This window comes from Sinohyriopsis cumingii, chromosome 4 (assembly GCF_028554795.1).
Source record: "Sinohyriopsis cumingii isolate HCF-2022 chromosome 4, ASM2855479v2, whole genome shotgun sequence".
In the NCBI taxonomy this organism is placed as follows: domain Eukaryota; kingdom Metazoa; phylum Mollusca; class Bivalvia; order Unionida; family Unionidae; genus Sinohyriopsis; species Sinohyriopsis cumingii.
Window position 1 is genome coordinate 72,228,151 of NC_142964.1, and position 24,125 is coordinate 72,252,275.

At 34.7% G+C, this 24,125-nt stretch overlaps 1 protein-coding gene across 1 annotated transcript; it reads left to right on the top strand.

The window, feature by feature from the left end:
- Positions 1-689: 689 nt before the first annotated feature.
- LOC149801434 (leucine-rich repeat-containing protein 61-like) lies at positions 690-23,974 on the top strand. Its single transcript, XM_089955563.1, has 8 exons — positions 690-853; positions 6,132-6,221; positions 13,476-13,622; positions 15,050-15,110; positions 18,528-18,679; positions 20,319-20,387; positions 22,729-22,851; positions 23,686-23,974. The coding sequence occupies exons 1-8, from the start codon at positions 844-846 to the stop codon at positions 23,769-23,771; spliced, it is 738 nt and encodes a 245-aa protein (XP_089811689.1). The 5' UTR covers positions 690-843; the 3' UTR covers positions 23,772-23,974.
- Positions 23,975-24,125: the final 151 nt, after the last annotated feature.

Consider the following 24,125-nt stretch of genomic DNA (forward strand, 5'->3'; position numbering starts at 1 on the left):
ATACTGTCGGGAGTATCTGATTGACATTTGTTCTGCTTATATTGCTAAATATAGTTATCTGAAAAGGAATAAGAGATAGGATGTTTCTGGACATAAGTGTTCAAGTACGTCGGAACCAATGAAACCAGATTATTATGTGACAAATAAAGCTCGTTAGCACGAAATGCAAAGTTGTCATACAAAATGCTGCCCATTTTAAAGCAATTGTCCAATATGAGCATTCTGTGTATTACATTAATGTTTATTTTTCATAGTTCATATTTGCAGAATGTGCAATCAAAATTAAGTTTTCTTGAAAATGTGCGCTCGACCGTGCGCTTAAAACATCTTTTCGAGTAATAAAGACCACCATATCGCATTCGTTCTCTTGTCTGTGCACTCACATTTCAGCAAGAGAAAACGAAGTGAAGACAAGTCTGTCCTCCAGTGGATTTGCTCGTACCGGGATATGCGGGGATCGTCCTTAAAACACGACCCATGACATTGTCCGTGGTAGGAGCCACGACTTGAGAAGATCTAGGGTACCAGGCAGGTACCTGTCCAACTTATGTAGGGTACTAAAAACAGGCCGGGAACCAGGCTACGTCCTGACGAGGCCGTGGTACGAAAGATGGTCTGGTTCCCGGCCCCTAAACCTCCATCGCATGTAATGTTGCAATATATAGCAGTAAAATAGGGGACCAGTCTAGAACAAAAAAGAAACACACCTGACACAAACACACCGCACAGTCACACAAAACAAAACAAAAACACAAGCATGTCTAGTTGTTAAGAGTGGTCAGTATATGATGATATTAATTTGCAGATGAACTGTAGCACCTGGTTTATAAAAAAACAAGCATAATGACAGAAGGTATCTATTCTCTCTGTTGCTGCTCAGCTGTTGCGAATGTAAACAAACATCCTCTTCAATGCATGCATTAGTCAAAAATATGTATTTTGTCATTTGTGTTAAACAGCATTACAAGAAAACAGTGTTGTTGAAGTGTGAAGGATGCTGATTACCTGTTGTTGACAAATCTGATGCTGATTACACGTACTTTCTATACTGTATGTCAATGTGGTCATGTAGGAAGGAGCATTCATTCATATGAAATATTAACTGTTCCTCTTAACTTTCCACACATTATCGCGAATGATACCAGCATCTGTTTCTCATTTAATTTCCATGCTAGTGTCTCGAAATGTAGCTAAAAATACCGAATTCGGTTCCTGCACGAATTAATTAATTGAAATACAGTGCAACACCATTTGATACATGCTGAAAAATACCGTTCTGTCTGTAATCCGCCATGTTCGACCTCAGTTCTGGAAGAGTTCACATCTGATACTGCAGGACCCAGAACACAATTAATTTTACTTTATATTCTCCCCATTTGTTTCTCAATACTGAACTTGCCACTGTATGACAGTCAATACAAATTATATGTTAATCTAAAATACCTTCAATGATGACTTTGCAGTGAAGTTCTTATCATAGGTTCACTGGCATTTCTCTGAGAGGCTGGACTGCAAACAAACCAACGTTCATTGGAACACAGATTTCACTCCAGGAACATCACCAAGACCTTATTAGTCACTGTACTCTGTTGCCAAGACAAAGTCAACCACACCATGTGCAATGGAACACAGATTTTACATCTGGATCATCACCAAGGCCTGGCCGGAACAAACACAGACACCACACCATAAGCTCATATTCTGAAGAATAAGCAATTATCTTTATATCTATACCAAGAATGCCGAAATCTAACTCTTATATCACAACCAAAAGTTGACAGGAAAAAATGCTCTAAAATAGACTGGGACTGCATTCGTGGGTACTGAATTGGAACTATTAATTGTGATTTGATTCCTGCAAAGAAATGAAAAGGAGACAACTACATTTTGCCCAAATATAGGCAAATAGGAAAGTTGATTACTCCTTAATAAACAAATTGACTCTTCCACAGGTCATGGCAGCATAAAAAAAATTTGATGTAAATATACCACCCTGTTTTAGCATGGATTTCATGAGATGTGTTACACTCTGTTTTGATTTGAACAGTGTTGAAATACTTCATGCATGAAATGAATTAGTTACCTTTATCTACATTTAAAGGTGCTAACTTGAAAGTTCACTGAGCTGCAGATGCTTATATCATTTTTGATGCCGTGTGGAATGAACTATATTATAGTTTAACCAAGTCTATTCAGTCCTGATTATTGAAATCTCTGCACCTTAATTGTTATGAAGAGACTTCCAGATGAAACTTTGCTATGGACTTTTGCAGTCTTGGCCTTGTACTAAACTGGGACAAGAAAAGAGCATGTTGGGTCTAATCATCAACAGGCCTTTTGAAATTCATTGACTGTGTAAGAAAATTGTAGAAAATGTGTGGGGGGATCCAATATATACATATATATTGTTATGTATATCTATATATTTTATAACTCTTGGTACATGATTGTGTCTATATTATGTGTAGTTTTTATTCATGACTATGAATTGCAATGACTGTTTGTATACAGTATTCTTGATATTATTAGGTGATTTTTTAATATTGGATGTAAAGTTCACTTTTAAGATATAAGTTTAGATTGCACAGGAATATTAGATTGAGTTGTAAGATCTGTCATGTCGGGTATATTGCGACATACACGGTACTCATAATAGACTCATGAAGGTGTATATAAGTAGAGAACTAAGCAATTAATTCATTCCTATTTGGGATTCTTTTTTCACATGTTAAAATCAGTCTACAGATGTGTGTAATGTTGTGTTTAGATAATTTTGAGAGGATACTTTTCTTAGGATTATTCATTGGAGTTACAAAGTGATTATTGGACAAGAACATTATTCTGACACTATTGTGTATTATTCAGAGGAGTTCTAGACAATGCCATTGTGATATGTACATTTACTGTTCTGAAATTCATTCAGAACATTTGATTCTTTTGGACTTGAATAGAGCCTTGTAGGATTAATTTGGACTCACTTCATAATACTGTAAGTTCCTCTTACATTTTCATTTTACAACTTTGATAATTACATTATTTGTTAAGTTTTATAAAACTTGTTGGTTTTGCTATTTGCATCACTAAGTTTACAACTATAGAGTTGTAACAATATATATATATATATATATATATATATATATATATATATATATATATATATATATATATATATGCAAGGTTAGCAATGCTGTCTCTTTGTGGGTAGTGGTGCAGTATAAAAATTCATTAATTTTGTTAATGTCATTCAAAATATTTGTGCAAAGAATACCTTGCCTATAAGAATGAATGCTAATCATCCGTTTGCCATCACAGCATGACTGTAAGGTCAGTAGTTCCAAAGTTCTCCAATAAATCCAACATTTGACACAGTTTAAGTTGATTCCATTTCCAAATTAAAGATCAAGTTTCCTAACTCTGCTGCATTTTATTTGCAGCAGTAAATATCTGTGATATGATACTTGCAAACTGAATTATCTGGCTTTGCTATTTACTTGTGACCAAGTTTAAATCAATACATCAAAATAAGCAAAAAAGTTTTTATTTTATTTTCAACAATTAAATTTATAGATCAGTAAATACATATAGACTGCACTGTTTATCATTTAGAATTGATATATTAAGGGACAATCCAAATATGAATACAAATATTAAGGGAATTTCAAGACAGGATTCAGGAACACATTAAAGAAACATTGTAATTAACTTACCTTTCAATCCTTTTAGTATTAGACTGGATATTTAAATTGAAATACTGTGTATTATTCCATTTAAATTGCCATTATAAGTCTAAAGGTTAAAGGTCAAGGTTACTGCACATTAATTTGAAATCTCCAGCACCTACAGTTGCCAAACTTTGTGGAAGGTTTGTACTTGGGGGAAACAAGACTACTGTGAATTTCAATGATCAATAGATGAAAGATCAAGATCATTGTGACTAAATGAAGAAAAATGGTTTCACTTTCTCTTGGGGTAAAGGTAAAATCTAATTAGTTTTGGGGTCAAATGGTCAAAATTGTGACTGAAAAAAAATGGTTTCTGAACACATATTTCAGTGATATGCATAGAGGACTATTAAACATGGGATGGGTATGTAATGTACCATTGATGGTATTTTTGTGTCATGCTGGATTGAATTTCATTGATATTTGTTGCTTACAAAAAAGGTATTAAATCCTCCATGAATATGTTTTGTTATTTCCAGGCAAATTCAATCAAAGTGTTATTAGAATATTCCAGAAGAAGATGAAAGTGGTCCAGAAATATTAAAATAGTAGCATAATAATAATGTTACAAGCAAGGGGTCTTTACTTGGCTGAGCGGTTGTCAAACCTGCCGCGATTCCTGCTAGAAATTATAATTTACCCCAAATTTGCAAAGACTTCTATACAACTTCAGTTGTAAATTAGAAAGCCCAACGGGTCCATTTTATGCATAAATTTTACTCTGATTAATGCAAGACCACAGATAAAACAACCTGCCAAATATCTATCAACCGCACATATGCATGGTTTCTCTTCATCAGGTTTCTGTACCGCCAGTCGCTCACACCGAAGAAACCATACGTGTATCCCCTAACACTGGGAACTATTTTAACTCTGCCACCTTAGGCCAGTCAATGTATGCTTTCCAGGTACATTTCGCCAATATAACTGCACGACATTGGCCACCATGGCGACAAAATTGGTATATGCCGAGTCCCTTCTTATTTATTCCTTTGTGTAATTTACCAGTTTCCTACTGTAAATACTGCCACTGCAGTCACCACCAATGTACACCACTAGATCTTAATATGGACTATCTTACTCCAGGGACATTCATTCATTATTGGCCTGAATTCACTGCTAGTGAACCATTGCATCATGGAAACTCACTAACACTTCACTCTGTGATGTTTGCTCCAAGTAATTGGCTAATTATTTCGGGCTAAGGATATTTCCATTGCACCAAATTCCAGTAATCACACAAGTAATCACACAAATCTAAGAATTCCTTAAAATGGGGTGCTATAACCAAATGTGCATTCTCCAACTTTATTACAATAATAATAATAATAATAATAATAATAATAGAGTTTTTAAAAAATATATTTTCAGTCATCAAAGTAAATGAAATTGGTGCCATTATGACTTCCAACTTGTCATGGAAGCCAAATTGAATATATTGTTAATGCTACTTAACCTTAGTTGTCAGTGTATGCTTGCTTTGCCATTGTATTCATTTCCCTTTATTCCTCTGCTGATAATCCATCAAAAATAGATTACCATTAATTAATAGTACTCTACTGAGATTGTGGCAGTATCATCAATCAAAAACTGTTAGAAAACTAACTGGACTGCAACCGGGACTAACTTCACCCAAATGGAAAGACCAAATAAAAATTGTGCTTATTTTATATCTTACATCGCTGCCTTGATGCGCCCCTCGAAAATCGTGTTATTGCTTTTTGTCTGATCAGATGATCATATTCACATGGAAATTTTACTAATAGATTTCTTCAGAACAAATTTTCATCTAATATTGCATGCTAATATTTTTTTTTGCGGTCAAAGGTTTTTAGCTGTACTGGTTTTGAAACAAGTTCAGCGGTCTCTCGTATCCATGAAACCAGGTTTAAGGTCAAATGCCAAGATAAAGAGTTTTTTCACTGCACTTACAGCTACTTTGTGAATGTGTTAGCTGAAACATATAAAAAATACTTTTGCTAAAAAAATTGTATCGCGGTGTTTTTCAAGAATATATGAGATGGTTTCAGTATTCAGCAGGTCAAAAAAATAAGAAGGACAAAATAAATGCACTTATGGATTTCAATAAATTTCTTTTGAGCCTGTTAAATGTCAGTCCCTGCAAAGCACCAGAATTCTTTTTAAAGAAATAGAATATTAATTGAAGAAGAAAAGGTTTTAACAAAAACAATTTGAGAAAGGCTCCTTCCTCTCCATCACTCAGATATCATGCTTATCTGGCACTGCAAGTGAAATGTATAATTTTCAAACTTGATTCTAACTATTAATTGTATTCAAAGATAGTTAAAAACACTTCAACCACAACGAGAGTGTGTGTACTGAAAAATCATGATTGTGAAAATATCCTCTGCATAAGAAACTCAAATTTCTTTCTTTTTCTTTTTTCAGATCAATCTGTTGTTAGTAGAGTACTTCTAAAAAGCAAGAGTGGAGAGTTCGATCTGGAGAGCATTCACTCGATCAAGTTATCAGGCCTAGGTTAGAAAAGGGCTGATACTCAAACAAATAATGTTATTTATGGGATTGTTGTTTTTCTTGTGATTTAGAACTTTACATACCGTATTTCATGTATTTTTTGTATCCTTTAATTCTTTTTACACAGTCCAGTTATCAAACTAATAACAATTTAAATGTATCATAATTTTTCATGTATGTCACTTTGTATTTTTCGAAAAACTCCATTAAATTATTGGACCTAAAATTTCTACTAAGAAGATTTATGTTTTTTAAAAAATATAGAAAATACTGTATTGTAATTTTGTTTTTACAAAAATTAATAATTATTGTTGGTGAGAAAATACAATGATTGATGCATACCAGTTAGCATGGGCACTCACAGCATAGGTCAAGGGAGGGTCACATGACCCTCCTTCCAAAATCATACTATATATATATTCCAACAAGTTTAATCATGCAAATAAAGCTGAAAATCTCTCACAGGATTCAGTTCAAAATGCTTTGTAAATATCAGCTTTAGTTTCAGACTGCTTACTATACTAACTCTCCTGGCTGTGACTGACTGCCCCCCCCCCCCCTTTGCAAAAAATCCTGCAGGTGACTATGTGCATAGGCTCTCTGATTGTCATTACAGTATCTACTAGTGTTTATTAACAAATGAACAAAGGACTTCACAGACCATACCTTTAAGTATTATCATTAATTAGTTCTCCTTATTAAGTTCGTCACCATAACAAAACACCACATACATTTTAAAACGAGTTTGGAAGCCCTTTGATGTTTTTTTATCCAACAAAAATTACATCTCAGTACATGCTTAAGTGAAGACCACAGACCATTGGTTAACTAGTCTTATTGTTCATTATAGTCATATAAATATAAAACATAAAATCCATGTCATTTTCCATCGTAAATTTGAAAGACACGGACTCCGTTAAATGGATTCGTATATATACATATACTATCTTTTAAGTGCTTGTTCTGTTTTGACTTGGATATAATTAACATTTTATTGCAGACACATTCTACAATATACCCTACTATTATCTTTATTGGCGAGTTCGAATAACAAGTAATGCATATGAATGCTTGTCCTTATAACATCTGCTGTATAGACAGCGGTTTCAATAGCACATTGACAGATTTTCATTTCCCTAAAGAGAGCCTCATTTCCCTATTGGCAGCCTTGCTGATTTGACCTCTTCTGTCCATTCTTGCCCTCAATCTGGTTTCAACTGGATAACCAAAGCGCTAAGCATGTTTAATTACCATGTAAATAACACTGCATAGCCATGTGGTTGTTGTGACAATGTACATCATAATTAATACAAGAATGATTGTTGATTTAGCGATGTTTATAGATAATGGAATATAGTAGGGTCGTAATGCATGAGGATTATCACAATTGTCAGGTAACTGAAAATAATCTTTTTTTCTCTTTGCAAAAGCTATAAATAAAAATCACCCTGAGTGAATACGGTCTTGTCCGCTGACAAAATTTTGTTTCATCTCTTTCTCTCTCTCTTTCACACACACACACATGCATGCACAATTGCTCACGCGCATTTACTAAAACATGATTTCAGGTTCTTTATTTTTTAATGCAATTTGATAATGAGATTTCTGTTGCTGTAAAAATACAAGTTGCACTTAATTTCTTGGCAATGTGGACTCGTATCATTGTGTACAATTTAACAGTAAATTATACGCATAACTAATACATGTTCAAACCATCTTTTTGCCAACATTTCATGCATGAAAAATTACATGCAGTACGGTACACACCTATAAGCTGAGTCCAGCTGTAAACAAGAAAGATCCTGATCTGCTCTAACATAAATATAATGCAACTGCAGACCAGGCTCTATGTTGTTTGTTCTACTGATTACCCACAACAAACTGCACAGATCCAGATCTACCAGCGTATTATGCTGTGGTAGATCTGGGTCTGTGTGGTTTGCAGTTGGACTCATAAGCAAATATACATGTATATGGAAGATAGCTAGTCATTGTGTTATTGTCAACATCATCAACACTGTAAAGAGTCTGTGTAAAAAGAAAAATAATATACATATGGCATTGTTCAGAGCTAAGGCAAATTGTTCCTATTGTTGGATCCAGTGGATCAGTGGTTAACATGCAGAATTCCTGACTGAAAGGGTATGGGTTCAGACTCTACTGTCACATTAGTCCAGACTGGCTACTGTGGTTTGTTGTTAGATGGGGCACTTTCCTTAAGTTGTCTAGGCACTAAATAACCTGCTTGTTTTGCTGTGCTGCAGAACACCAAACCAAACCACTTTTTGGAATATGTGGATAATAATGTTGTAGGTCAAATGTATGTGATGATGGTTTCTAAAACTCTATTTTCTTTTCATTGAATGCATGCATGCATACACTGTCCTCTCCTATGTATGATTTGAAAATGATATGCAGCATGGCTTTTTATAAAATGAAAACTTTGCACTATTAAAATCCATTTGAGTTATCTCTCTGCTTTAATCTGGTAGGATCAGTGCAGTCATATTGATAAATTAATTGGTTTAGGATCATGCCTGTTTTTACATTCATTTATCTATATTGTAGGCTTCTTCTGAAAACAAAATACATTAATTCTCTTATGTAATTATTTTCAGCCGGTCATCTAAAGACTTATGATGACTAGTTGGTCCTTAATGAAAGTACCAGTCTGACATCCAATATGGCCACTACGTTATAGTCTGACTATACATCCCCGTTTGTTTGCACACCCCCACCGATCAATAACAAAAAGGTTTAATTTGATAAAAAGTGCACAGAACTAAGTCAATTGAATCATTGATTTATAATTTCTAACCTGACTGTTACAAGAATGGCCTAATACTGGCATCCCCTGCACCTTTCATGCTTGATGGACTTTCCATACTAACACGACACCATGTTGCGTACACTATGGGTTAGTTTATTTCCATCAGACAACATAATGACATAGTTCATCATATTTGGTAAATGCCAGATAATTCTGTAAATTGCCATAATGTTGAAAGTTTGGAATTACCCCGGTATATCCCTTTGCACACATGAACATAGAAATTAAACCGCTTATTAAATCCATGTGAAAGGCAAATTTGTTGTTGTCATTATTTTCCTTTGCTTGATTTGACATTGTAAATATCGGAAGCAGATGACATATGTATGTACATCTGTAGCCATGCACACAACCCTTTGCTGAAAGTGGACTTGTCCAAGAACTGGAAATGGATCTCGAGCACATCTATTATATTTAAAACTTCTGTTAAGCATGAAACACACAGATGATGATGGTGTTAGGGCCACTCTACTCACAGTCAAGTTAGATATTATAAATCATTGAATAAACTAAGTTGCTTGCACTTTTTATCACATTAAAGGTTTCCATTATTGAAATCGTTAGGGGGTACAAACAAACAGGTTGGTATAGTCAGACTATAGTTACCTTGAAAATCTTTTTATTGTTCTCCACCTAAGTGGAAAGTCACATCAGCATAGGTTTTTCAGAGGAAGATTTTTTTTTCAGACAAGTGTCATTAATAGTACTGACAACCTATACATTACACAGCATTTCAACAAGCCATCCTAGGATATTTGTTTTAAAATACATTGAGACTAAAATTGGTGCTGTTAGTAGAAGTATCTAAAATTCACACGATGGACAAGTTATTCTTAAACATTAGAAACAATTTCATCTGAATCAGATTTTAGAACAGGTGAAAAAAGGGGTGAGTATATTTTATGTGGGTCTTTTTCTGCTGGGTGTATTTGTTGCTATAGGGCACAGACAATTAATTCAATTCCTATTGACCATAATGTTAATTTTAGTTTTATTATACATTCTTTGTAAGTCTGACAAACAATGCTTACATCCTTTGTATGATCTGCATCAGAGTAAGCTTTAAATTGATGAAAACCATAATACGTTTTAGAAAAAAATTCTCAGGTGCCCAGTTTCACAGTCTGTCCCATGTGAAATCTCTCCGTTTCTGTACTGTATTACCTGTGTGGCAACATGAAAATGAAATTAATTGTACATACAAATCGACTACTGCATACAGTTTACCCATACTTAGGCTTCTTCTGGATTCATTATGTTAATTTTATTTGGTATTTCTTTTCAGCTAGTCACCGACCTTCAGTCCTTTAAATATGGTATCTAACATTGCACCATACATCTGCTGGTTCTGTAGGTCATAAAATAAATTGTTGTCTTTGAGTATTTACTTGTCATGAAAAGATAAATTTATACATGAAGCTGACATGACCATCCTTACTCCCTAAGGAGCTTCACCCCTGCATCATGGCTTGAAAATGATGGAGATCCCCACCCCATAACCATGTACATACTTGCTTGACATGAAGAAACAAATGCATTATTACTGGGGCAATTTTTACCCTTGGGGACTTACCCAATAGGTTCAAACTTCTGGGTGGAGGTAAAAACATAAAAGCATGGGGATACATGTCATACAAACATAGACTTCTAGTTACAAAATGACTGCATGAGGATATGCATGATATATATTTTCTATTGTTTCCAAAATATGGGAGAAATAAAAAATGCAAAATATAATGTTCAAAAAATATATTATTGTTCATGGTAATTAAAGTGAAACCAGAGCAAATTGGACTGAATAAAATTTGGTTAAGAAAACAGCTCTAAGGTCTAAGAAAATCTGAACTGATCTCAGTAAATGAAGAAATGAACAGGTAAGCTTTATTCTCATTTCAGTTTAATACAGTGCAGAGAAAAATAACTAAGCCCCAAGTCACAGGCAAGGTCAGGCAGGGATCCTATTTTTTTTTCCACTAGAAAATAACATCTAACTTGGCTCCTGTTTTTTGAACATAAATAAAATCATGATAAAATTGGTAAATAAAACCTTCATACTGTGTATTGCTAATTTTATTGTCGAAAACAGTGGTTCATACTTGGAAATTTGAATCAACATAATAAAATTCTCAACTTTTAATAAGACGTACATTTTGTTAAACATTCTCAGGACACTGTAAATAACAATATTCAACAAAATTTTCATAAATGAAAATTTCACTGATGCCTATTAGTGGTAACACTTTTGGTAACACTTTAATAAATAAATACCAATCAAAAGGTTTTGTCAAGTGAAATTCATTTTTTAGTTAAATCATTTAATTCTGTTTCAGTGTAATCATCATAAATGCAATATGCCATCTTGTATAAAAATGTGAAAAATGTCAATCTGCTATCACAGCTACATCTGCGAGTGTTTCTGTTGTTGTTGATTTGAATTTAATGCCATTTCTCAGCACAGTGTAGGCTATACATGGTTGTCAGTATAATTGTTGGAGGAAGAACTCCGGTAAACCCTGATGAGCACCACCGTTCCATGGGAAGTTACTTGCAGCTGTTTCACATATCCACATTAGACTCAGCCCGAGACTTGAACCCACATGGACAGAGGTGAAATTGCAGTACTGGTAAAGGCGAGTGCGTTTGATCACTTGGTCACCCAGGGCCCTGTAAGTGTTTCTATGAGAACCTGATTCAGTACTGATCATATTTTGATCTTTGACTTGGGGAAGTATATGTTGTGTTATCATATAAAATGAAAATCAGATCAAATTTGTTTTATCATGCTAAAAAAAGTGTTTTGTATAAAATCAAATAAAGGGAGAGGAATAAAAAGGTTAAAAGGCATCAAAATCGTACCTGCATAAGAGCCAACAGTCACGATCATGTATCAGCAACACTCATTTCATTTGATAAGTCTAACGCTGTTATAAATATTATTGAATTAAGAAAGTTACATGTTTAAACTACCTTAAATTAGCCTACTCATTCACAGATATGATCAAAGATGGCAAGGCAACAAAGTGTGATGAGTAGTTGGTGATAAAAAAGCTTTGTTCACATAACATATATGGTTCGTAGAAGAAGTAAGTTCCAGAATTTACAGTGAACTTAAAATTCCTGAATTGGCACTCAGAAATTCCCTCAAAAATGATAAGTTTCAATATGACTTTCAAAAGGCATAACAGCATCAGTAATTTAATACTAGAACAAGTGATATATTTTTAAAAAACAATTTTCAGTGTTTACATATGTTTCATGAAATAAATGTCCGAAGTTTAAAAAAAAAGTAATCTTGATTTGTTGTGAATCAACAGTAACAAAGAGCACTGGTTTTCATGTACATGTGATATTTGCTAAAATGCCTTGGAGTAATGTTGCTAATGATCTTACAGTGGTTGGGTATACTGGAAATAAAGGTAATGTTTAAAACAATTGAACAACTTCATTAGGAAAGAAAGGTCTTTATTGACAATTATTCCCTGTGCAATGAACATTCATCTGTTAAACAGCCTCATTATTACCACCTCATGGGGGAGCCTTGAGTGGCCAAGTCGTCTAAAGCACTCTCCATCACAGATCACTGCCATCTCACCTCTGTCTGCGTGGGTTCGAGTCTCGGACTCTGCAAATGTGGATATGTGAGAAAGCTTGCCGGTAGCTTCTCGTGGGTTGGTGGTTCTTTCCGGAGTTTTCCTGGGTTCTTCCTCCACCATTAATACTGGCCACCATGTATAGCCCATCTTGTGCTGAAAAATGGCGTTAAACCCTATAACAACAACAACAACAACCACCACCTCATGGGGTTTTCTCAATGTCCAGCATCTCAACAAGTGATATATTTTTAAAAAAACAATTTTCAATGTTTACATATGTTTCATGTAATAAATGTCCGAAGTTTAAAAAAAAAGTAATCTTGGTTTGTTGTGAATCAACAATAACAAAGAGCACTGATGTTAATACACATGGTTTTCATGTACATGTGATATTTGTTAAAATGTCTTGGAGTAATATTGCTAATGATCTTGCAGTGGTTTGGTATACTGGAAATAAAGGTAATGTTTAAAAAAAAATTAACAACTTCATTAGAAAAATTCTTTATTGACAATTATTCTCTAAACAATTATAAAATGAACATTCATCTGTTAAACAGCTCCATTATCACCACCTCGTGGGGTTTTCTTGATGTCCAGCATCGCCTTCCTATTTCATTTTAAAGGTTTCTCTGTAACTCATACCCTCACTTACAGTATGGTCCATGTTCTTGGACCTTGATGTGCATGAGTTAATGAGGGACAGGTATAAATTAACTATAACTAATCCCAAAATTAAAAAGAATGTAGATTATTGTGATTCTCAGTTAATACATTATTTGCAAAGTTAAACTGATATGAAGCTTGAAAAGTAATTGATTTTCTTTTTTCTTACAGAAATTGTAGATCTTGGTGCCCTTGGAGAGTGTACAGGGCTGGAGAGGCTGGATTTATCCAAAAATCAAATCTCCAAGCTGTATAAGCTGGCTGGTCTCTTAAACCTGACCTATCTCAACCTGTCAGCCAACCTGCTTACTTCCCTTGGTTTGTATTTAATTATTTGTATAAATTCCATGGCTACCAATATTTATGGCACCCAGTTCATCACATGTATGTTATTAACATTTTTAGCTCTACCTACATAGACCATAAGAATTTATGGGATGGTCTGTCATCTATTATCTGTTGTTCAACCACTCATTAGCATAAGTTTGTTACCGCTATTCCTCTTGAACTATTTGGAGGATTGTCCCATTCAGGCACGTAAATGTTTGCATAAAATGGAGCAAACTTCTTATCCATAGCTGTACCTTTCTTTAGAAAGAAAGAAAAAAAGAAAGAAAGAAAATAGGCAGTCAGATAGAGTTTTATAGAGTGGAATAGATGGAGTGACACAAGATGGGTAAGAAATATCATTGTTATTGCAATTAACCATGGATACAGCAAAAACTTGGAGTACTTGATATACATTTTGCCTTTTAATTTTACAAAAACAATTAGAAATGAACAATAAAATTAATTTTTCATGCTTTCATCCTCTTACATGCAATCAGAATCATGTATTCAAGATTCTTTAGATTGGGTACTTTTTCTTCCAAATTGTCCAGATGAGCAATTTTTTTAAATCTAATTGCCGATGTTACATTAGCTTTCATTAGGATGGAACATTTTTAAGACATTTGCCATTGTCATCATTAACAAATTCGTTTTTTTCCAAAATTTCATCACTGTAACATTATATGGACACTGGTTATTAATCACTGGCTGCTTTATGTTGTACATGATGATTCACAGGACTGGAATGTAGCAATCACTGGTATAATAATATTATCATACTTTCATGATATATTTATCATTTATCATATAAACCTTTTTTAGGATTGTAATGCATATTTAAGTACTTGGAAATGCTGCATGCATGAGGAGTATAAACATAACATAACATGTGCTGATTTTTAGAATTGTACAGCATACATAAATATTTGGAAATGCTGCATGTATCAGCAATATGAACATGAAAACATGTACTGATTTTTAGAATTGTACAGCATACATAAATATTTGGAAATGCGCATGTATCAGCAATATGAACATGAAAACATGTACTGATTTTTAGAATTGTACAGCATACATAAATATTTGGAAATGCTGCATGTATCAGCAATATGAACATGAAAACATGTACTGATTTTTAGAATTGTACAGCATACATAAATATTTTGGAAATGCATGTATCAGCAATATGAACACGAAAACATGTACTGATTTTTAGAATTGTACAGCATACATAAATATTTGGAAATGCTGCAGGTATCAGCAGTATGAGCATGAAAACGTGTACTGATTTTTAGGATTGTGCAGAATACATAACTATTTGGAAATGCTGCATGTATCGTCTGTGTAAACATGATAACATGTAATTTGTTTCTGTTTCAGTTGAATAAATACGATGGTTTATTTTTTCATTTCAGAGGGGCTTCAAGCTCTAGATAGCCTTCAGTACCTCAATGTGGCAGGCAATTTGCTTGGAAGGTATACAAATAAGTGTTACTATTAGCCTTCAGTACCTCAATGTGGCAGGCAGTTTGCTTGGAAGGTATACAAATAAGTGTTACTATTAGCCTTCAGTACCTCAATGTGGCAGGCAGTTTGCTTGGAAGGTATACAAATAAGTATTACTATTAGCCTTCAATACCTCAATGTGGCAGGCAATTTGCTTGGAAGGTATACAAATAAGTGTTACTATTAGCCTTCAGTACCTCAATGTGGCAGGCAGTTTGCTTGGAAGGTATACAAATAAGTATTACTATTAGCCTTCAATACCTCAATGTGGCAGGCAATTTGCTTGGAAGGTATACAAATAAGTGTTACTATTAGCCTTCAGTACCTCAATGTGGCAGGCAGTTTGCTTGGAAGGTATACAAATAAGTATTACTATTAGCCTTCAATACCTCAATGTGGCAGGCAATTTACTTGGAAGGTATACAAATAAGTATTACTATTAGCCTTCAGTACCTCAATGTGGCAGGCAATTTGCGTGGAAGGTATTAAAATAATTGTTACTATTAGCCTTCAGTATCTCAATGTGGCAGGCAATTTGCTTGGAAGGTATACAAATAAGTGTTACTTTTAGCTTTCAGTACCTCAATGTGGCAGGCAGTATGCTTGGAAGGTATACAGATAATTGTTACTATTAGCCTTCAATACCTCAATGTGGCAGGCAGTATGCTTGGAAGGTATATAAATAAGTGTTACTATTAGTCTTCAGTACCTCAATGTGGCAGGCAATTTGCTTGGAAGGTATACAAAATAAGTGTTACTATTAGCCTTCAGTATCTCAATGTGGCAGGCAATTTGCTTGGAAGGTATACAAATAAGTGTTACTATTAGCCTTCAGTACCTCAATGTGGCAGGCAGTATGCTTGGAAGGTATACAAATAAGTGTTACTATTAGTCTTCAGTACCTCAATGTGGCAGGCAATTTGCTTGGAAGGTATACAAATAAGTATTACTATTAGCCTTCAGTACCTCATTGTGGCAGGCAATTTGCTTGGAAGGTATACAGATAATTGTTACTATTAGCCTTCAATACCTCAATGTGGCAGGCAGTATGCTTGGAAGGTATACAAATAAGTGTTATTATTAGCCTTCAGTACCTCAATGTGGCAGGCAGTATGCTTGGAAGGTATACAAATAAGTTACTATTAGCCTTCAGTACCTCAATGTGGCAGGCAGTATGCTTGGAAGGTATACAAATAATTGTTACTATTAGTCTTCAGTACCTCAATGTGGCAGGCAATTTGCTTGGAAGGTATACAAAATAAGTGTTACTATTAGCCTTCAGTACCTCAATGTGGCAGGCAATTTGCTTGGAAGGTATACAGATAATTGTTACTATTCAAGATGCATATCGGGATGGTTATGCATGACGTATCTCTGTTTTTGCCTTCTGTAAAACTGTGTGTGTGTATGTGTGACTGGACTTTTAATATAGCTTTAGCAATTTTCCAGTCATATTACTATGATGTCTACAGTGTGGCAGTTTATAATGATATCTAGTACAGGGGCATCATGCTGCAGACATGTAGCATCATGTCCCATCCAGTCAACATTATCCTGACACCAGGCTGACCAGTCCTAACACTAACCTCTTAATGCTATGCACCAAGCGAGACAGCTGTTAGTACCATTTTTATAAGTCTTGGTATGACTTGGCCAGGGTTCGAACCTGCAACCTCCCTCATCCGAGGCAGATGCTTAACCACATAGTCCACTGGAGAAGTCCATAACAATTAGTTATACGAATCTAGAATAATTATCAAATAACGTTATGCGGCTGTTTTTCACTAAACTGTGTTACTAGTTATTGCTACTCCTGAATTGATGGTCATATAAACATGCATTTTCACTAAAAGACTTCTTATTATGTCTAGTTAATCCAATACGAAAATGCCAATCTGACGTCCAGAATCTGATATCTTGAAATCACTCAAGAATATCAGAGATAGTTTCATGGTTTAACATTCAGCTGTTAAAAAGTAGAAATGGTCTTATGACTGGTTTCTTGCAAATTCTATGAGACCAGTAGAGCATCAGTCCCTTTGAGGCACTCATGTTTGACTTTTTTAGTTCAATCCTTGTTAGTATGTTTATGCAAGAAACATTTAATATAAACAAGATAAATTTGATTGGCATGTGTTTAATCTTAAGTTGTTGTTGTTTTTGTAGGGTTTAACGCCATTTTTCAGCACATGATAGGCTATACATGGTGGCCAGTATTAATGGTGGAGGAAGAACCCGGGAAAACCCCGGAAAGAACCACCGACCCACGAGAAGCTACTGGCAAGCTTTCTCACATACCCACATTGGTTGAATCCAAGACTCGAACCCACGCAGACAGGCGAGATGGCAGTGATCCGTAATGGAGAGCGCTTTAGACCACTCGGCCACTCGGGGCCCGTTTAATCTTAAGTAGATCTTTTTCTGAATAATTATTTTTTCAAGTGTATATTGCTTTGATAATGTCCATTGCATGTCTGTTACCAATTTTGTTTATGCATCACAACTTAAGTTTTCCACCATCTACAGTTACCTAACTTTGTGCAAGCCTTGCACTTTGGGTATTGGAAAAATTATTGACTTTGGGGTTAAAAGGTCAAAGGTCTAGATCATTGTGACTGAAGGAATCTGTTTCTGCACAATACATCAAGTTCTCCACCATTAGGTGGAGTAAGGAAGAAGCTTATTGAGTTTGAGGTCATAAGATCAAAGGTCATGGTCACTCACTGGGAGTGCAAAAGAGAAATGGCTTCTGCACAATAACTTGAGTTTTCCACCATCTACAGTTACTAGACCTTTTGGATGGCTTGTTCTTTGGGGAAGGAAGATCACTGTTCATTTCTAATATAAAATTGCTCCTTTATTTTGCCTTTTATTATTGTCTTTTTGCCATGAAGAATGTTCCTTGGTTCTGATGAGACACAGGAAACAAATGATTGAAGTCTGAGTTGTTTATTAGTCTATCGTAAGAATCATATTTTAAATATGCTTTGTACTTTGAAAATTTGAACATGAACACTTGGAATTTGACGAAAGTATGTAGACTAAATCATAATTCTGTCCTAATTTTCAAAATATTAATTAATCTTAATTAATCATTTGAGTATTACATCACCCTCAACTGAGTTCACTCAAATTTGAGGAGACAATGTTCATGGATCATAAATCGAGTGGACACTCCAATGAGGGACAGACTTGGATAATTTCAGTTTAGTAGTTTTGTGAACATGGACTTTGATGTTTTACTTTGACCATCTAAAGTTATTTAGTTATTTATCTTGTATGCTATACACTAGTATTGCTTTTCTATGCATACATTTTTTGACTAAATGTATTATTTATTTGGAACTAAGTTTATTTTCTAACTTTTATTTTTAATCTTTGTTTCAGTGTGGACTGTTTGCATTGCCTGACTGGGCTAGAGAAACTTAAATTTCTGCAGATTCAAGACAAAAGCCTGGGTTTATCTAATCCAATGTGTATGAACAGGAGTTACCTGAAAGATGTTAGGACCATGTTTCCAAAACTCACTTCTCTTGATGGTAAGATAAATAAGAACAGATAGTCAATTAAATTTCTTCTTTATGTCTACCCTGGCATTGTAAGTGCTAGCATGGTCCTTTTTGTCTATCCTAGCAGTGCAGGTGCTGACATAGTTCTATTTGTCTATCATGACAGTACAGGTGCTAGTATATGCCTTTTTGTCTATCCTGGCAGTGCAGGTGCTAGCATAGGCCTTTTTGTCTATCATGGCAGTGCAGGTGCTAGCATAGGTCTTCTTGTCTATCACGACAGTGCAGGTGCTAGTACAAGTCCTTTTGTCTGTCATGACAGGGGCTTGAATAGGCCTTTTTGTCTATCATGGCAGTGCAGGTGCTGGCATAGGCCTTTCTGTCTATCATGGCAGTGCAGGTGCTAGAAATGGCCTTAGCAGTGCAGGTGCTAGTATAGGTCCTTTTGTCTATCATGACCAGTGCTAGCATAGGTCCTTTTATCTGTCATGACAGTGCAGATGCTAGAATAGGCCTTTTTGCCTATCATGGCAGTGCAGGTGCTTGTATAGGTCTTTTTTTGTCTCTCATGGCATTGCAGGTGCTAGCTTATGTCTTTTTGTCTATCATGGCAGTGCAGGTGCTAGTATAGGCCTTTTCAAATTTTCACCTTTAGAAAAAAATGGTTGGTTGTTGTTGTTGTTGTGGGGTTTAACGCCACTTTTCAGCACATGATAGGCTATGCATGGCGGCCAGTATTAATGGTGGAGGAAGAACCCGTGAAAACCCCGGGAAGAACCACTGACCCACAAGGTGTTGACTGTAGGGGATGGGGAAGACAGTGAGTGGAAAAAGATGTAGAGGGAATTGCTGCTTTGCTGTAGATTTTAAGTTTTTTTGGTTTAAAAAAAAAACAACAGAATTACATTACCCAGATATGGAAATAGAAAGTGGCTCCATTAACATTAACCCAGTATGTAAATTGAGTAAAAGAAAACTAATAGTAACAGTATATACAGAACTCAGTCTATGATAAATGCAATAAAAGCTAAAGGCTTTTGTGATTACATCTAGTTTGAAATGTCCCACTTAAGTAAAAAGTAGTAAACTAATTCCCACCCTGACCATGACCATGCTATGATCAAGCTCGTTTATTTTATTTTATATAAACTCAAAAAAGTAAGGAAAATGGTTCACCAACTCGGCAGCATATATATAAACCAGCTGTTTTCTTTGTTTGGAACATTTCCAGTTATTATTGTGTTAAGTTCCAATTGCATAATGAAAATTAGATGAAAAACATTTTGAAAATTTAAAATTCCTTATGTAAGTATTTCATCCTAACTGTCCTATCAGTTTTGGGGTAAGCTATTTCCCTGCCACCAGGCTATACACAGTGGCCAGTAAAACTGGTAGAGGAAGAACCTAGGAAAACCCCCAGGAAGAACCATCGACCCATGGAAGCTACTGGCAAACATTCTCACATTGGCCGAGTACAGGACTCAAACCCACATGGTCAGAGGTGAGATGGTAGTGATTGGTGAAGGCAAGTGCCTTGGACCACTCAGCCACCCAGGGCCACACCTTAGACCACTCAGCCACCCACTGCTGCAATTTTAAGCAAGATATTTCTTACTTAACTTAAAATCAGTGCTATAATGACTGTAATCTTCTCTTTAATATTTTACAGGTGAGAGAATGGCTGGAAGAGGCAGTGAAGTTTACAATATGTTTAGAGAAATTGATTGTGCTGTAGAAGGTGAGTATCATAGGGTCTTTGTTATTTCTAAGAGTTTAGAGTTAAATGACATACTGATTACCAGTTATTACCTCCAATGCTTGATTCTTCTGTTAATAATGATTACGTTTGGATAGTTCACTCTGAGCAAGGAATCTAATTCCACTTAGCATATTAATAGCTGTAGCTGAAGTAGATTTAGATGAGGAGGGGATGGGGAGGAGGATTTCAGAGATAGTGTATACCCCAACCTCCACCAACCCTTCCACTGAATTATCACTTTGTAAAGAATCCAGATGCAACAGTTGTCACATAATTTAAACAGTACTTGTCTTCAGAATTACTCATTATTTAGTGCCAGTAAACTGATTACTGGTATAATATAGAAATGGCATACAAATGACTATTGCTGTAATTATCAACATAACATACATTTGACTACTGGTATAATACAGACATAGCACAAACTTGACTACTGGTATAATAAAGACATACAATTGACTACTTGTAATAATACATATATAGCATTTACTTGACTACTGGATTAATATAGACACACAATTGACTACTGGTTTAATATGGACACAGCATACAATTGATTACTGATATAATACAGAAATGGCACACAACTAACTATTGGTATAATATAGACATAACATACATTTGACTACCAGTATAATATAGCCATATAATTGACTACTGGTATAATATAGACATACAGTTGACTACTGTTATACTATAGCCATGGCATACATTTGACTACCAGTATAATATAGACATAAAACTGACTACTGGTATAATATAGACATAGCATACAATTGATTACTGTTCATAATACTGACATGGCATTAAAAAAAATAGAACCTTTGAAATCTCTGAAGTGTCCTTCATTGTGGATAAAATAATCAACTAATTTAAGCTAAGGAATTAAAGCCAAACATCACCAGTATTAAAGGAGAAATTTGGGGTTTACTAATGTTCAGTTAAATGAAAGATTATACCTTGATATATGATTTTCCTGATTATTTCACAATCAGCTGTCAGATACAGAAGGTATTTTTATCTTAAAAATGTGAAGCTAGTGGTCAGCAAGGCATGTTGCATTAAGTTTCATGAGAAGTGACATTATCACTGTACTTATTGCTCTCATCTGCAACAGTCAGCTATAGATACATCGATAAAAAATAAGAGAGTTACAGCACCTGTCTTTTCATGGCTTGTGTATACTATATATATATATCAAGGTAGAAACTGTATATTCATGATATGGCATATTTGGAGGGAGAGAATGTGTATAAATTTGCACTCAAAACATACCATAGGCTTTTATTCCTAGTTAATGATTATTGTTAGGAATGCATGTATATTCGCTTGGCATTGTAATAATGTCAGCATTATCTGTGACAATGCTAAAAGAATCAAGCTAGAACTTTAAAATTAAATGTGAATAGGAAAAGACTTTATTAACAATCTCTGATCCAATAACATTTTCAGAATAAGTAGATAATAAATCCATAATTGAAGGATTGAGAACTTGTAGTTCAAATAATTTTTATTCCTGCAGTACTGGGCCACTCCTAGACAATTTGTTCATTTAAATCTCTCAATCTCAGTTTTTCCTCTATATATTTGGGCTCATACTTGTAGACCTTTTCTTTAGTGATCATGGAAAACTAATAACAAAATCATATTTGGAACTTAACATTAAACAAAGGTCTTATGTGCTTCATTATCCACAGCAGTGGATTACACATGTACCTGTTCAATGTTATGCATTGCAGCACCAGTCTGCTCCAGTGCTTACTAGCTACTGCATTTACAGGCAAGATGGTTTTGCACTGTAGTCATTTTTGAAAACTGATTTCTCTTTATTTGATGTAGCAAAACTTGTCAGTTTTAAAAATTGCAATAAGTAGGATTGCCAATTGAAACTTTAATATCAAGTCCCATTTTTCCCCATTAAGTCATTATTTTACATATTCTAATTAAATCTGGCATTTTCTTTAGCTGTTGCCTTTGGCAACCATTTCCATATACCTTTAGTCCTTGCTATATTGAAATATTTGGGTCTTCATGAGTCATTCATTTAAAGGAAGTGTTCATTTGTAATAATATATATGTATGAATATGCACACACATGTATGTATGTGTGTGTTTATTATAGGTTTAAGGTGCAAGTTTATTAAAGTTTACAAATTTTGAAAACAGAATTCATACTGAAGTCAATTATGGTGAGAGACCCAATCACTGCATTGTTATTATTCACCTTTCTTAACTTGGACCATGCTGTTTTTATGACATAATAACATAAATGCTGATCCATGCATCTAATTGTTGTCCTGCTTTTTTTTCTTTTCTCCAGCATCTTCAGACTACAGTGGATCTGAAACACAGCAACCCAAACAGTGGGTGCCAGAAAACTTTTGGGAAAAAAACAATAATTTTGAAAAATCTAGTCTGGGAGATGCATATCAACAGTTAAAGGGTAAGGATTGCTTACATGTATTATTTCTTTCTGAAGGTTAAGGCACAAAGTTTTATTTTAATGCTTTTTTATCTTCCAGAGTTGAATCATGCTTGATGTTGACATGACTAGAGCATGGTGCAGGATTGTTGAAAATGTTGTCGCATCTTTCAATAAACCAGTGTCTTTTTGGTCAGACTATCCAAATACAGTTAAACCAGTTATAATGACCATCAGAAATGGAGTGAAGTGCCATATGTACTTGTGTACAAGTTGGGTTCAACTGCAACAACATAAACCTGATCTGCCATCATATCATATGCTACCAGATCAAGGTCAGTGTTTGATTATTGTTAGACTGATTATTCTTAACAAACTGCAGACCCAGATATGCTAGCCTATCATGTGCTGAAAAATGGCATTAAACCCAACAAAGATACATCAAGTATATCAAGGTGTAGGGGATGATTGTATATGTTTGTATATAAAGCATCTTATATTTACTCTCCAAGTACTGTACATACTCACATATAAGTTAGGCCCAACTACAAACAACATAGACCCTGATCTGTCATTGCACAATGCCTGGTAGATCAAGGTTTATATTGTGTGTTTAACTGATTACATCTAACAAACTGCATGGACCCATATTTTCCAGCACATTATGTCTATCTGGGTCTATTATTTGCAGCTGTATCTGATTTATGAATGAGTATAGATGGTAGTTTACCAAGATGCAGTGATAGAACAATGTTATTCTGATCACATTTGTCCTTATATTCAGTATACTGAGGTGTATTATTGTAAGGACTACTGTAAATGTTTGTACTTAAAGAATCTTTTGTTTATTTTCAGATCTATTATCTTCCTGTAGTACATTAGTTGAAACAGCTGACAAAAAGCTGGAAGAATTAAGGTCAGGTTCTAAGGATGGTTCGTGACAGTCTGCTTGGATAGATAATGAGTCTAAATCTAGTACATAGGAATTTTGTGCAACTTGCAGTAGTATGGCAGTGTCATCATCGAACAAGGAATGTTGAACATCTTATTTGCAGTTGATTTTTAATAGACCATACAATCATAATTACTTTTGTAAAAGGAAAGATATTATTAAAATTGTTTGGTATAAACAGCATTAAGAATATTTATCGTCTGAAGGATTTTCCATCCATTTATATTCCTTATATTAATATTATGAATCATATATTTTTTATACATATTGACATAACATATATATTTGCTTATAAGACGATTCTAACTGCAAAATGACAAAGATCCTGATCTGCCATAGCATG

Excerpts from the sequence above, each read along its gene's own strand:
- LOC149801434 (XM_089955563.1), top strand. Across the intron at positions 15,111-18,527 it reads GCAGGCAATTTGCTTGGAAG|TGTGGACTGTTTGCATTGCC; the intron begins GTATACAAATAA and ends TCTTTGTTTCAG. Across the intron at positions 22,852-23,685 it reads TGCATATCAACAGTTAAAGG|ATCTATTATCTTCCTGTAGT; the intron begins GTAAGGATTGCT and ends GTTTATTTTCAG.